This window comes from Humulus lupulus, chromosome 3 (assembly GCF_963169125.1).
Source record: "Humulus lupulus chromosome 3, drHumLupu1.1, whole genome shotgun sequence".
In the NCBI taxonomy this organism is placed as follows: domain Eukaryota; kingdom Viridiplantae; phylum Streptophyta; class Magnoliopsida; order Rosales; family Cannabaceae; genus Humulus; species Humulus lupulus.
In genome coordinates this window covers 85689015-85705609 of record NC_084795.1, presented here as the reverse complement: position 1 = coordinate 85705609, position 16595 = coordinate 85689015, and the positions used below count along the sequence as shown (strand labels likewise).

At 38.4% G+C, this 16595-nt stretch overlaps 1 protein-coding gene across 1 annotated transcript; it reads right to left on the bottom strand.

Annotated features, from left to right (window-relative positions):
• Positions 1-14924: 14924 nt before the first annotated feature.
• Positions 14925-16123, bottom strand: LOC133824561 (uncharacterized). Its single transcript, XM_062257481.1, has 3 exons — positions 15998-16123; positions 15472-15904; positions 14925-15427 (listed from the first exon to the last, which is right to left on the bottom strand). The coding sequence occupies exons 1-3, from the start codon at positions 16121-16123 to the stop codon at positions 14925-14927; spliced, it is 1062 nt and encodes a 353-aa protein (XP_062113465.1).
• Positions 16124-16595: the final 472 nt, after the last annotated feature.

The following is a 16595-nucleotide window of genomic DNA, read 5'->3' as shown; positions in this document are numbered from 1 at the left end:
GACTCTCTCGAACCGTGCTGCACAAACATATCTCATATATATAGCATTTATCACATTTATACCCCTAATATCCAGACGAGGTCCACATGCACATTTAACTCAACTAAACATGCATCATAATCATATATTCACATAAATCCACATATAAGCATATTAAATTATTTATTGCCCTCCAGGCACACTAATCAAGGCCCTAAGCCCGATTAGCAAATTCGGGTCGTTACAGGGAGTGTCTGTTTCTTTACCTGGCCATGAAAGAGAATGCAGTCAATGCCATGTTAGTTTGAGAAGAAAATCGAGGGCAAAAACCCATATACTACGTAAGCAAGTGGTTTCTCAGAGCTAAATCACGATACCCACTAATAGAGAAGTTGCCGTTCTATCTACTTTTGGCTTCAAAAAAGCTCAGGTCGTATTTCCAGTCCCATTCTATTAACATCTTAACCGACCAACCTTTAAGACATGTATTGCAAATTTCAAAAACGTCAGGACATTTATTAAAATGGGTTATGGAACTTAGCCAGCTTCAGATATTATACATGCCACGAGCAGCAATCAAGAGCCAAGCCCTTGCTGGCTTTGTGGCTGAGTGCACTGGTTTTCAGGATGAGCTGATAAGGGAGCCAGTGCAGGAATTATGGAAAATATTCATTGATGGATTGTCAAATGAAAACGGATCGAGAGCTGGGATAATATTAATCTCACCTGAAGGACATTGGTTCCATACAACTCTTAGGTTCGGGTTTGAAGCATTCTACAATGAAGCAGAGTATGAAGCCTTATTAGCAGGGCTAACGGTGGCAAAAGAGCTGAAAGTGAAAGCCATCCAATGCTATAGTGATTCCCAACTCGTGGTAAATCAAATATTGGGAGAATACCAAGCTCGAGGCATCAAGATGGTGGCCTACCTGGCTAAGGTGAAGAGCGAGTTATCTGAATTCAAGTTTAGCTCTGTTGAACAGATACCCAGCGAGCAGAATTCCAACACTGATGCTCTAGCTCGACTTGCTACAACCAAAGAGGTAGAAACATTGAATGTAGTTTAGGTGGAGTTCTTAGAAAGCCCGAGTGTAACGGGGGAAATGGTGGAGGTAAGAATGATTGACATAAGACCGACCTAGATGACTCCCATAATGGAATACCTCATGACTGGAAAGCTACCTAATGACAGGAAAGATGCAAGAAAACTACTTTATCAAGCTCCACGGTATGTAATAGTTGAGGGAATCCTATATCAGTAAGGTCATTTGTTGCCCTCCTATGATGTGTCCTACTCGAGGAAGCAAAAACTATTTTACAAGAACTACACGAAGGCTTTTGCGGAGACCACAATGGGAGAAAAACCTAGCACTAAAGGTACTGAGACAAGGCTATTTTTGGCCCACTTTAACGAAGGACTCAATCTCTTATGTTCAAAAGTGCGACAAATGCTAACGTTTCGCCATAGTTGCCCGAGCTTCCCCAGTCAAGCTAACAATATTCCATCCCCTTGGCCATTTCCAGCATGGGGAATTGACTTGATAGGTTCCCTACCTATGGGAAAAGGAAGGGTTCAGTATGCAGTAGTGGCGATCGATTATTTCACGAAGTGGGTAGAGGATGAACCTCGTGCAACCATCACCTCAAAGAGAGTCCTAGATTTCATTGTGAAGAATATCGTATGGCGATTTGGACTCCCTAAAAATATTTTGTCAGAAAATGGAACGCAGTTCGATAGTGATCTCTTCACAGAATTTTGTGAAAAATATGGCATAACCAAGAGTTCCTCGTCAGTAGCATACCCACAATCCAACGGGCAGGTCGAGGTTGTAAATAAGACCCTAAAGGAAAGCCTGAAGAAAAGGTTGGATGAAGCCAAAGGATTATGGCCTGAGCAACTCCCACAAGTACTCTGGGCCTACTGAACCTCGCATAGAACCTCCACGGGACATACCCCATTTTCCCTAACCTTCGAAAGCGAGGACATGTTTCCAATTGAGGAAATGGTGGCTACTCACTGACAAAGGACATTTGATCAAGATCATAACAACAAGTTACTTAGTGCATCCCTCGATCTGATCAAAGAAAAATGAAAGGCATAAAAATAATAGCTCGCCCATTATCAACAAAAGATCACTCATTATTTCAATTCAAAGTTCAAGGGACGCAGACTGAGTTAGGCGATCTGGTTCTCCAAAGGGTCTTTTTGGCAAATAAAGATCCCAAGGATAGTGTGTTAGACCCAAATTGGGAAGGACCGTATCAGATCGTAGAGCCCTGCGCGAAGGAACTTTTAAGCTAGCCAGACTAATTGGAGAAATAGTCCTACAGGCCTGGAATGCCCTTCATTTAATAAAGTATTATCAATAGTGTTACCATTTATGTAAGGCTTATTTATAAAAGCCATTTCAATTAAATAACAGTTGGATTATTAAATATCCACTTCTTTGTTTTATTATTACGAGCCCACATTGTAAAAGCAACCAAGAACGTTTATACGTTCTGGTTACTTGGGGGGGACATAACCGAGGAGAGTTTTTGAGAAACTTAATCTTACTCGGATAATGATTAAAACTTAGGAGTTTGGAGATATTGATTATTCAACGACTTTTTAAAGCTCGAGTTTTCTATAAACCTGACGCGAACTAAGTTTGAGACATCACTAAAACCCTGGATATAACTAGGTCAGAGGCCTGATTTCTAACAGGTATAATGCTATTAAGTTTATTAAAAACCCTGGATATAACCAGGTCTGATGCCTGATTTCTAACAGATATAATGCTATTAAGTTTATTAAAAATCCTAGACATAACCAGGTCCGATGCCTGATTCTTAACAGGTATGACGCAAATAAGCAAGAAAAATCTTGGATACAACTAAGATATCGATAAAATCTATCTCGATCTAAAAGTCAATCCCTAAGATTTTGAATGTACAAGAGTCAAAGGACTCATAAACATGACAAAATAATAAACTGGGGGAAACAAAAATAGATCACAAGTTAGGTGTATATTCCAAAGTATATTGTCATCTCGAGGAGAAAAACCTTGAACTAAGCCCGAAGGCAATTGTTTTGGTCCTAAGGGACTGTTACAAAAACTAAAAAATAATAATAAAAAGGTTGAAATAAAATCACTGAGCTCCATCAGCACAGTCCAATGAGGTCACCTCCTCACCATCCCCCTCTGCTGCTCCAGAAGCTTCGCCAGTCTCCAAGGGTTCCTGTGAGAACTAAATCTGAACATAGCAAGAAACGGATCCCACATCTCGGGCTGCATGAAAGAGAAGTTCCCGTCCTGGTTGAAGACCCAGCAACGGTAACGCATCTCCTCCATTTGAGATAAGGACACTACAGCTTCCTCCTTGGCCTTAGCCTCGGCCTCGATCAACTTTTTCTTGAGTTCTTCAGTTTCATCCTGAAACTGATCTGTACGATGACTCGCCTCCATGACCTGATCCTAAGAGGCGGACAGGGCGGCCTTTACAGACCGCTCGCCCTCCTGAGAAGAAGTCGGGGCAGCTTTGGCGGCTTGCTCGCTCTCTTGAGCAGCAATCAGGGCAGCTCGAAGTTCCTCGTTCCTAGCTTTAACGCGAGCTATGCTTCGATATTGGGCCAAGATAGACAGCAGAAGAATGAAACAAGTCAAGAATTTTTTTTCTTAAAAAAAAAACTAAAGAAAAAGACAAGGTTAGGAGAGTGAAAGGAACTCACGGTAAGGTTCATCCCCATAGCAGATTCGAGGGCGTCTTCAAGACTGCACTCCTCTATAGCCCTCAAATCTCTGGCACTGGCTTTGTAGGTGTGGCCCACCATGTGGCTTGATGTCTCATACACAATACCCCAAAAGGCCTCAGGAATCTGGTCCAGGTCATGTGGCTCAATCGGGATCCAGATAGTAGGAGCCTTGTCTTGGATCACTTGAGGATTTGAGGGAGGTATGTGTCGAGGAGGAGGAGGAGGATGAGGAGCTTGTTGGACAGTAACCGTTGTTACCAGAGCTGGGGGAAGTTCTCTTTGTGGCTGTTCTCGGGCGATGCTGGCACCCTTTTCCTTAGACGGAGATTTGGAGGTACCTCCCATCTTTGGAGATGTTTTCTTGGCCACCCTAGGTCTTTTTCACTACGGGACTAGCTCCGGTCCCGCACCTTAAAGGCACCCCTCAAATCCGGAGCTCTTGGCAGTTCCATCTCTTCACCTGAAAAAGGGCGAGTAGGGGACTCAGTTCACATGATTAATAATTCAAAAATATTATAAACACAAGAAAAAGAGCAAGAATCCTACCCTTCGGGCTAGGGGAGGAATCTATTACAATCAGCTCGGGGGTATTGACCGGGCTAGGCACAACTTCTAACTCTGGGATTAACGGAGATACGGGAGAATCTAAAGCTATGACTTCCTGGATTCTAGAGAGTTCAGGTCCTTCCTCAAGGCTGCACTGATCTACATACTGCCTAAAACCAGGGTCATGCGCGCCCTGAAGCAGGGAAACCCAGGACATAAGGTTTGTTCCATACTCCTAAAAAATGGTGGAACTAAAATGTAAAGTGTTGTCAACTATGGTGGTTCCTTTGGGATAGCTATGATCATAGCGTACCACAAAATGATCCACGCACTGGAGGAGGGTTGTGTTTAGGTTCGGTCAGTAGGGTGACACTAACAAGCTGTTTAGGGTTGAATCGAATTAGCTTATAACTGGCAGTAGCCCGATCTAACTCTCTGTAAGGGTATGGGTTACCTTGGCTGGAGGGGCCAGATGCTGCCCCAGACATGGCTCACTCAGGATCGGGCCCATGATTATCTTCAGGAGCTCGCCCTTTACGCACCAGCAGTGCCACGTTTTCTTCCTCCTCGACATCCTCGTTGGCTGGCAAGGCCTCTTGAGAAGGGGGAGCTCAGGGATGACAGGGAGAGGAGCTCGGGTCCTCAGAGATAAAGTATGGTCCTTGCTGATCAGTTTGCAAGCCACCATGGTGGCATCGTTCACAATCTAATGATAGTCTTTCTCCTCGGGAGGAAGACTAGACAGGGTCTCATACTGACCCCCAAGGGTCGCAGACTACTCTGTCCTCGCGAATATAGCTTTACAAAGAGCGAACTCCATCAAAATGTTTAAAAGAATATATATATATATATAATGCACAAGTGATAAAAGTTCATGTGCTGAATTCACAAAGACAGAAGACTTACGTGGATGGTTGAAGTATTGATGGTCGCAGTTCCTGAACCCATTTGACATAAAGAATAAATCTTTATTGTCATTTGGGTTGCTGGGGAGGTCGATGACAAAGGGGGAGTTTGGGAAACAAGTGAGGTAGTAAAATCCATCACCTCGCTCCTTCTGGTCGGGACTGACCTTGAGGCAAAAGAAATACAAGATGTCTGCCGGAGTTGGGACCTTCCACTCATATATGAATTTAGGGGGAGCTGGAATGGAGCCAGTTTGACGTAGTTCAAAAAGTCTACGAAATACTGGTCCAACGAGAAAAAGGTATCGACCTTCAGGTGCTCATCACTCCAAGCCCCGTAGTCGTCTTGGAGGGGGCGTAACTCCATTCTCCCTCCAGCGCAGGTCGGGCGACAAGACCGTCAGCTCCCATCTCAATCCTGTGACTCAACAAGACCTTGTTCACTTTCCCTTGATTTGTTATCTGGGAGACTATATGCTCGGCCTCAAAGAATATGTTGGGGTCGACCACGATCTCTCTTTCTCCACCACAGGACCAAAGTGAGGGATGGGAGAATCAGAGGCGATCTACTTGCCTTTATCTTCGTTCTAAACAGAACAGCTCATGGAAGTTTTCTTTGCGGGTGCCATGATTTAGATCGCCTGATAACAAAGTGGCCTAAGATGGTTTCTAGCTACAACTGTAGAGGTACAGAAGATCAAAGGTTTAAGTGTTGGGAATTGTTCCTTGAAAGCATATGTAGTAGACATTTTTTTATGAAATAAATAAATAAATTAAAGTTGTTATGCATATATTTTATGGACTATATTATTCTGTGATAATATTATGTAAATATCAGAAAAATTCCTAAGTTCATATATGTGATCTCAAACACGTATTGGTACGGGAGGATTGTGTTTGAGATAAATCAACTTGAATAGTTCGCAGTAAAATAAAGTTATGGAATCTTTAGATTAAATACTACAAGTACGGTCCACTAGTATTATGAATACATGTGATCTAGATCCGGATCACTAGTGTTGTAGGACACTTTAGTGGAGGAGCTTTATATATTAGAGAATATATAGAACTAGACCAGATATGTTTATTAATACTTATTAAATACCGTTTTGAAGTATTAATTAAATATGAGAAATTGGTTGAAATAGACCCTCTTTATAGTGCATTTTGGACAATAACCTACTTTCAAAATATTTTAGCCAAATAACCTCTTTTTTAAATGAGTGGGTATAATTTTACACATTTACCCTTTCATTTACTTTTACTTTGACAGAAAAAAAATTTAAAAAGAAATGCTAATAAACAAAAATCCCCTTCATGTAACCTCTTCCTTCACGCATGGCTACGGCAGCTCACAACTGTGGTGGTCCCCTTCACACACGGCTCACGTCGGCCTCCTCTGCTCACGGCGACGCAGGTATGCGACCCATCCCTCCACCTCGTCTCTTTGTTCTCTCATTGACCCGAGCAACCCATCCCTCCCTCTCTTCACTCACGGCAAGCCACCCTTCCTCTTCTCCCTCCCTCTTGTCTCTCTATTACTCTCTCTATATGTATGTGTTAATGTATTTTTTTTTAATTTATGTGTTGGTTTACTGATTTTTAAGAATAATATTGTTTACATTGAGATATTTCATTTATGCATGGAAGATGTTTGATAAAATGATTGAGAAAAGCAGAGTATTAGATTATTGTTTACATTGGCTAAAATGTTATTATTTTTTACTGATTTTTAAGAATGTTATTGTTTACATTGAGATATTTCATTTATGCATGAAAGATGTTTGATAAAATGATTGAGAGAAGCATAGTATTAGATTGACTTTGTTGTAGTAATTTTTGGTGAAATTGATGATAAAATATCAAAGCATGCTTCTCTCAATCATTTTACTTTATGGAGTTTCTTTCATCTTCAAAATGATGTACTTTATGATGCTTGTAGAGAGCATGCTTATGTAGCATTTGTTTGCTTGTTATTGTAGAGAGCATGCTTATGTAGCATCTGTTTTCTTGTTATTGTAGAGAGCATGCTTAAGTTGCAAGTGCAAAACAATTGAATTTGAACAAAGGTGGTGGGAAGTAGAATATTCAATTAGGAGTTTTTTTTTTCCTATGTTTCCATTGAATATTTTAAAATCTAGTGCTACTTTAAATCCATAACAATATCCAATAATTATGAAATGATAGGCAGTTAATTAGATGTTAAATTCTTATGCTATGTTTAGGCCTATGATTTCTGAAAAAAAATCTAGAAGTCTATTTAGTTTTATTCTAAATTGTTATTAAGTTCAATTTGGTTTTAGAGATAATTCATGTTACCTCTTTTTTTCTTTTCTGAATTTATTTATTGGTTTCATTTCCTATTTCCTAGGATTAGATTATTGTCACTAACATTAATATTCACATCTTAGCTTTCTTACTGATGCATGTATTTGATGAGAGGCATTAGGAAAATAAGGTTTTATAGCCAACTTACATAACTTGCTACAACTTTGATTGGTTTCCTGTGATTTTTGAACAAATCAATTAGGATATTTACTAGAATAGGCACAATTCATGACTAAATTTATTGGGATAGAGTATTTGGTTGTATGTTTTTCATTAGGAATATATGGTAGTTACAATAAGATTTTGAGCATGGTTTATGAACAGGTTAAATTGGTTGACTCGGTTTTTGTAATAGGTGCTCAATTTTGGACAGGTTAGTTGTAAATTGTTTGTCTGATTTTTTGTAATAGGTATTTAGTTTTGGACTGTCAAATTATAAATTACTTGTCTCAGGTCTTGCTGAATATTTTTACAGGTAGTATTATTACAAGAAAAATGGTGTCTGGATGTTCAAGCACTTCATTAGTGGCATCTCCTAAAAAACAATCAATAAAAGAAGTAACAGAAAAGTATCCAATGACATCGGCCTCTCCTCCAACTCAAGCAATAGAAGAAGCAATTAGAAAGTCTCCACAAAAATTATCTTCTCTTCTAATACATGCAAGAGAAGAGACAAATGAAAAATATTCATTGAAACCATCACCGCTATTGTCTAAGGTATATAAATAAATAATAGAATGATATCATTGTTGGATAAGTAAGAATAAGAATATAATTGATTCATAATGTTATAATTTTACAAGTGAAATCTTTAGACATACCATCACTAAGACTGATATTGATGGAGAATGAGCATTTTACAAGTCGTGTATCTGTAGCCTACAGGATACAAGTGTTGAGGAATATACGATCACTACTTTATTATGAAGATTTGGAAGCATTCACAGCTTCTTGTTTTGGTCATCTTCTTAAACTAATCGATCTAGCGAAGAGTAGTGGACAGTTGATACATTTTCTTTTACAGAGGCGGGTACAAACTAATAAAGAAAATGAGTTATGGTTTGATATTGATAGTCAGCCTATTAGGTTTTCAATGCACGAGTTTGCATTGATTAGTGGCTTTAATTGTGGAAAATCCAATGACTCAAACTTGAGTAGTCTAAGAAAGGGTAATAGGCTTAAAAAAGAGTATTTTAGTGACATAAAAGGACACATTACTCTTAAAGATTTGGAAACTATGTTTGTGGATATGAGTGAAGAAAATATAGCAGGGGAGTTGAAAAAAGAAAAGAAATTGTTGATGCACAAAATTCCACCATGGCAAAATATGACATTTATGTGAGATCCCAACCCCGTCACCATGGCCTCGCTCGGCCATGCCCCAGGAGCAAAGCCCTCCTCGCGCGCGCACCTCCTAACGTCACTCGGCCACCGCGCGCGCGCCTCCCTGACGTCGCTCGGCCACCGCGCGCGCATCTCCAAGGGCCCGAGTGGCCTCGCCCGTGGCCCCAAGGTGGCCTCGCCAATGACCCCAATGTGGCCTCGCCACATAGGCTCAACGTGGCCTCGCCCATGGCCCCCAAGGTGGCTTCGCCACTTAGGCTCAAAGTGGCCTCGCCCATGGCCCCAAGGTGGCCTCGCTAATGACCCCAATGTGGCCTCGCCACATAGGCTCAACGTGGCCTCACCCATGGCCCCAAGGTGGCCTCGCCACTTAAGCTCAAAGTGGCCTCGCCGAATAGGCCCCATGATGGCCTCGCCCATGCCCACGGAGTGGCCTCGCCAAATAGGCCCCATGGTGGCGGCCTCGCACATAGCCTCATGGAGGTCACATCCGCAACACATTTGGCCCCGTGAACAGCTAAGAGAGTCGCGCCATCAATAAGCCTTCCGAGGGGGCCTCGCAAAGGAATGAGAGCTACGTCACCTAGTGGCCACATAAGTAGAGCCATGCACCAAGGGTCCCATTCCTTACACCTTGAGACCCCTATGCTTAGAGGCTCTAGTACGAGTCGAATGGGACGTACTTGTACGACCTAGTACTAAGTACGGACATCAGTACCAGTGGGACCGCTGGGGTAAGAGTTATGGCCCGTACGTCTACGGCCAAGGGTCAGAGTCGACACCACTACCACCTGCGCCACTACGCCTGCGGCCACTCATCAGACATGGGTACAGACAAGTAGTGGAGACATCCTCCTGACACCTGCTCCTGTACTGATGTACGACCACAACCTTTGAAGCCACCACCCTGACATAGTACTTATGTACCATTTGGTCCCCTGGACCACTATGTATCTAAGGCCATTAGAGCCTACTATAAAATGGACTAGAACACCACCTGAAAGGGGGTTGGAAGTTTTACTGTAGCAAAGGCTTGAGAGTTAATGAAAGATTGATTGATTTCTCCATTGTTATTTTGTCATAATTCTTGAGTTATTGATTTGATTTCTATAGCTTTTTTATTGACGATCCTAACTTGATAATTTCTTCCAACTCAATTTAGTTAAAGAGTTCTCACCGTCAACAGAAATATATAAAGAAAAATCAGGATCATTTGACACTTGCTTTGCTTTATTGTTTGGAAGGAGTTGTGCTTGCACATGAGCTTGCACAACCTATAGGGGAGGAAAACATGGGTATTGTTGAGGACTTGGATGTCTTTAACAAATATCCATGGGGTAGGTTATGTTATAATCTCACATTAGATAGTTTGAAGACGAATTTAAAGAAAAAGTTTGTTAAGTACCAAAATAAGGTTGGCGGGAAAAAAAAAATCAAAGAATCATACAAATTATATGGTTTTCCTTATATTTTTCAGGTTAGTTGTTTAATGTATTTGAATGAATTTAAACATCAGTATCTTGTATTTAGCTTGTCTAATAATTATCTCTTTTGATTTTTGGTTTTTTAGGTTTGGATTTATGAAGCAATATTTTTACTTGGAAATTTATTTGCAAACCAAAAAGAAGGAAATGCGACTCCTCGTTGCTTACATTGGGAAGCCAAAGAGCCTGAATACAAAGAGATTAGTCAGGCATTGAAGCTTACTCATGGAAAAGTAAGTCAAAATTACCATTTTGGTGATGTGTGAATTTAATTTTAATATGGGTAAGGTAAATTTAAGTCGTTATATGTTTGTTTGACAGATTGGCATACATAATATCCTCCATGCTTCTGAGTTAGAGAAGTGCCAACCATACATGAAGGATTTTGAGTTATTGAATGATAAAGCTGATGACTTGATTGATACCTTTGTTAAAAAACTTAAGGTTTGCAGTCCTGTTTTGAGTGAATACAATAAGGAAGAAGAGAAGATTGATGTTTCAGATGATAAAAAAATGTGCCCTTCAGCTTCAAATGTCAATCCAAATCAAAATTTGGGCGATGTGATAAAGTTATGGGTTGATTTGGAGAAGAAAATGAACACTCGTTTTGATGAGTTGATGAAGGGACAAGATGAAATGGACTCCAAATTGGACTTGGTGTTATCAATGATGGTTCGTAGTTCTGGTTGTAAATGTAATCAACCTGAGTTTGAGTTGGAGGCTAAACATAATGGCATAAAAGTTGATGGTGGTGAGTGCGAAGATGCGTATAGCTATGTCACTCCACCTACATTTAATGGCGATGATGTTGTTTGCAATAACGGAAATGAAGTTGAGGTCACATCTCCTCATCCTAGGCCAATGAGAAAAAGGAAACGTGCTCCTGCCCTGATGACACCATATACAGACCCAACAAAAAGGAGAAAATTTAGAAAAGGTGAAGGGTTCAAAGTTGATCCATTTCGCAAGATTGACGAGCACAAGGAAGAGGCTTTTATGAAGTGGTTCAATGAGAACAACACAAGGTACTTTAATTTATTATTTTTCCTTGCATTATGATTGTCTTTACAAGCCTAACACAATTTAAAAATTGATGTGTGCAGCATGTTAATTAACTATGGAACCGGCAGCTACCAAAGGAAATACTTCGAACAGTTATTTACCCTAGCAACATGGTTGTCTACTGATGTAAGTATAATTGTCTTTTAATTTTACTTGTTTAAATATTATAAATGAAAGTTTACTTACGCTACCCTTTATAATTATATTACTAATGAAACATATAGATGAGGCTTTATGGGGCATGAGAAAAAGGTCACAAAAGTATCATGACCTCTTTGATCAGAATGTCGCCATTCTTGATGAATTATTTTCTCAGTGGCTTTGCAAACATTGGGAGAAGTTCAATTTATGTAACAATTACAAGGACTTTTTATTTGATGATGTTTTTATTAAGTATGTTAATGGTGAGAAACCACTTAGAGGAAAGGCTTGGGAGAATGTTCACACACTTTACATACCACTAAATATTGAAGGCAAACATTGGGTGTCTTTGGCAGTCAAGTTGGAGAAGTGGGAGATTGTAGTGTTCGATAGTAATATAAACCTCACACCTGATCGAAAATTGGCCAAACACTTGGATCATTTCCGGTGTATGCTACTGTACTTGCTTCGTCAAAGTGGTAAGTTTATGGGTCGTCTTCACAAAATTCCTGAGCCATTTACATGTCGAAGGTTGTGTGACATTCCTCAAGATCAATCCAGGTACTTCATCTGAACATTTGTATATGGTTTGATTAATTTTGAACGAGTTATATAATTGTAATTGCTTTATGCAGCGGAGATTGTGGAATATTTTCCATCAAGCATATCGAGTTTGACATGTGCGGGATAAACATGAATTATGTTCACGATGACAATATTGCCTTCTTTCGAAAGAAAATGTCATGTGAAATCTACAATAGAGATTGGGATCCATAGTGAAGGAAAATATGGAATAGTGTTTTGTTTATGTATCAAACTCTTATAGTATGACTTGTATTGGATATTTATTAGCAAAGGCAATGGAATGGTACTTTGTTTATGTATAAAATTGTTCTGGTATACCACAAACTGTTATAGACTACTTGTGTTGGATGTTTCTGTTTCAGACCTCTTTGTGTTATATTTCGACAGCCTGTCTAAAATTTTGACGACCTATCTAAAACTTTCGACACCTTGTCTAAAATTTCGACTGTTTGTCTAAAACTTTCAACAGCTAGCCTAAAATTTTGACTGTTTGTCTAAAAATTGGACTGCTAGTCTAAAATTTCGACTGCCTGTCTAAAGCTTTCGACGGCTAGTCTAAAATTTTGACTGTTTGTGTAAAGCTTTCGACGGCTAGTCTAAAATTTCGACTGCTTGTCTAAAGTTTTTGACAGCTTGTCTAAAATTTCGACTGCCTGTCTAAAATGTGTGAAATGTCTAAAAAGGCTCCAATAACACAAAGGAAAGAACATATATCTCAATTAACATTTTATAAAGTTAAACAAAGCTTAATCTTTATGAGATTATGATGATTACAGATTGAGTAGTACAATTTTCAATCAAACTAGTATGATGATCAAGGATTAAGTGGTAGATAATCTATTGAGGTACTATTATGATGATTATGTTTATAGTATTAAAACAACACTTTATCATGTAGAATTGGATCTTAATTCATTATACCTTTTTGATAATTAGCCATGAGTTTCGACAGCTTGTCTAAAATTTTGACGACCTGTCTAAAACTTTCGACAGCTTGTCTAAAATTTTGACTGTCTGTCTAAAACTTTCGACAGCTAGTCTAAAATTTTGACTGTTTGTCTAAAAATTTGACTGCTAGTCTAAAATTTCGACTGCCTGTCTAAAGCTTTCGACAACTTGTCTAAAATTTTGACTGCCTGTCTAAAGCTTTCGACAGCTTGTCTAAAATTTCGACTGCCTGTCTAAAATGTCTAAAAAGGCTCCAATAACACAATTAAAGAACATATATCTCAATTAACATTTTATAAAGTTAAACAAAGCTTAATCTTTATGAGATTATGATGATTACAGATTGAGTGGTACATATTTCAATCAAACTACTATGATGATCAAGGATTGAGTGGTAGATAATCTATTGAGGTACTATTATTATGATTGTGTCTATAGTATTAGAACAACACTTTATCATGTAGAATTGGATTTTAATTCATTATACCTTTTTGACAATTAGCCATGACTTTCGACAGCTAGTCTAAAATTTCGACTGCCTGTCTAAAACTTTCGACAACTAGTCTGAAATTTTGACTGCTTGTCTAAAAATTTTGACAGCTAGTCTAAAATTTCGACTGCCTGTCTAAAGCTTTCAACAGCTAGTCTAAAATTTCAACTGCCTGTCTAAAGCTTTCAATAACTTGTCTAAAATTTTGACTGCTTGTCTAAAGCTTTCAATACTCGGACAACCTAGTTAAAACATTACATATCAAACCAAGTCCAAAATATGAAATCACACAATATTATCAACACATTAAACATCAAAGCATGTCCAAAATAAATCGAAAAATAATCACTTCTCGCATGTGGTTTTGTTGTGCCCATAACATCCACAATTGGAACACTTCCGTTGCTTTTTTCCCCCATCAACATCAGAAACCTTACCCTTTACTTTCTTTGATGACGATTCAGGTGCAGAATTACTCTTCTCCTTTGGAAACTCTCCTCTCGAAGGAATTCCTTTATTCTTTGGTCTCCCTGGGGGAATTAACTTAACTGGTTTGATAATGAATTGAGACTTAACCTCTTCTGGAAGAAGCCATTATATTTCAGGTGGTAAAGGGTAAATAGATTCTGCATAAGCCATCCTCCAAAATTCAGTCGTGTAGAATTTTGAGCATAGACTATAAAAATCTACTCCACGATGCATCGCTGCAACGACGCCATGAATACATGGAATCTTATCAATGTCAAACTCTCGACATGTACAAGAATGTTCCTCAATATTAACTAGACCGCCTAGTGGCTCACCTTTAACATGGAACTCACTTAGATTAATGGGTGTAACTCTCATGTAACTTGATTGTTCGTATCTTTGTCTCATTATATCTTCTGCGTCTACTGTAAGTGGTGTTGGACAAGAATTTGCATTTGTCCTTCTCTCATAGAACCATCTGGAGAGTGTAGTGATAATTTCCTCTAATAAAGGAATGATTGGCCATTCTCGAGCTTCTCTATAAACTTGGTTCAATGACTTAGAATTGTTGGTGGTCATGATGTTGTATCGATTACCATGAAAATGACATCTGGACTAGCTTTCAAAAGATGCATTCTTCAGGTATGTTGCCAGACTTGGTTTTTTTGTAGAAATCTCAGCAAATAACTTTGTGAACTCTGAAACTCTGTACACTTTTGCCATCTTCTCAAACAACTTTTTCAAACCTTTACCACTAAATTTTGTCTTTATATTTTTTCCAAGATGCCACATACAAGCTCCATGGTAAGCATTTTTATATACATTTCGAACTCCCTTTATAATTCTTTTGTGTCTATCAAATATAAACACTAAATCAGTAGTATCAGGCACTTGATCTCGTAAGCATGTCAAAAACCAATTCCAAGTGCATCATTCTCAGAATCAACAATACCAAAAGAAAGAGGATAAATTTGAAAATTTTCATCTTGTGCAGTTGCAATGAGTAAATTTCCTCCAAATTGGTTTTTCAAATGAGTTCCATCAATAGATATAACTTTTCTCATGTAACGAAAACCTCTAATGGATACTCCCAAAGACAAAAATAAATATTTGAATTTCCGTTCTTCATCAATAATTAATCTAGTGTACGTACCAGGATTAGACTTTTGGACCATGTACAAGTAAGAGGGGAGTTTTGGATAACTGTTTATCGCTGAACCCCTTATAAGTTCATGTGCGCACTTTCTTGCCTTCCATGCCTTCCAATAACTACACTTTACACCAAGATTCTTGTTCATCTCATTAACTATTTGTGCTGGATTTGGACCTTTTTTCACACCTTCATATCTCACTTTCAAGTGCTCTCCAATAATAGAACAAGTTGCTTGCTGATGATGATTTTGTCGCATTTCTAAAGAACAAGTGTGTTCATTACAATGCTTGCGAATAACAAACCTGTTGCATATGCCTTTGTCGCACGAATTCTCCACTTACAATTGGGGTCAACACAAACCAAAACCAGTAATTTCTTATTTGATTTTTTCACTTTGAATTCAAAGTTTCGTCGTATAGCAAGCATGTGTACTTTCATCTTCAACTCTTTCTTATCCACAAAATATTGACCAACACAAAAAACATCTTCATCAATACTTGTTGCATTTGAGCTTGGTGTACTACTAACATGACTTCTTTCATTGCAATGATCACTAGGGGATACACGAGGAAGTGGTAAATGGTTATCTTCAAGAGTGTGAGGTGCATAACTAGCATCAGGAATATTACATATGTCTGCATCGCCAAAGTAATCATCAAAAGTTCTATTTTCAGGACATGGGACATTCAAATTTACCTCAACAAAACCATCATCAATATTGTTTCTTTCCTCCTCCTCATCATCATCATCATCATCATCATCATCATCATCATCATCATCATCTTCGTTGTCGTCGTCGTTGTCATCATCATCATCATCTAAATCAACATTGTTATCATCGTTTAAACCAGCATCATCAAAATCATCATCAGTAGAAATGTTTGCAATAGAATCAATATTTGTAGTAGAATCAATATTAGTAACAAGTTTATCCTTATTGAGCATATTTTCCATCTTCTTGATCAAACCCACACATAATGGAACCAAATCACACTCTTGCCATGTAAAGAAACTAACAATGTCTCTACTATTTTTTATTGCAATTAGTTCAATCTCCACCATTGTCGTTATCTTGTAAGTTAATTCTATATCAAAGAGGTTGCGATCGATTTCTGTAACTTCATAAATATGTTCAACTAACTCCTCATAAGTTAGGTTAGTTTGTACCAAACTTAATCTTGACCGTGAGCCATTTGAAATCCATTTCCACGAGTCCTCATTCTTTTTCCACATTCCATCACATAATATTAGAATTTTTTTGAAAGACATCTGAAAAAAAATAATACAATAAACAAATATAAATTATTGATATTACTTTGATTAAAAAGTTATATAAAAAAATGAAAATCAAGTTGAAAAATCTAGAAATTCGACAACCTGTCTGAAAATTAGACAACATGTCTGAAAATTAAATATCATGTCTGAT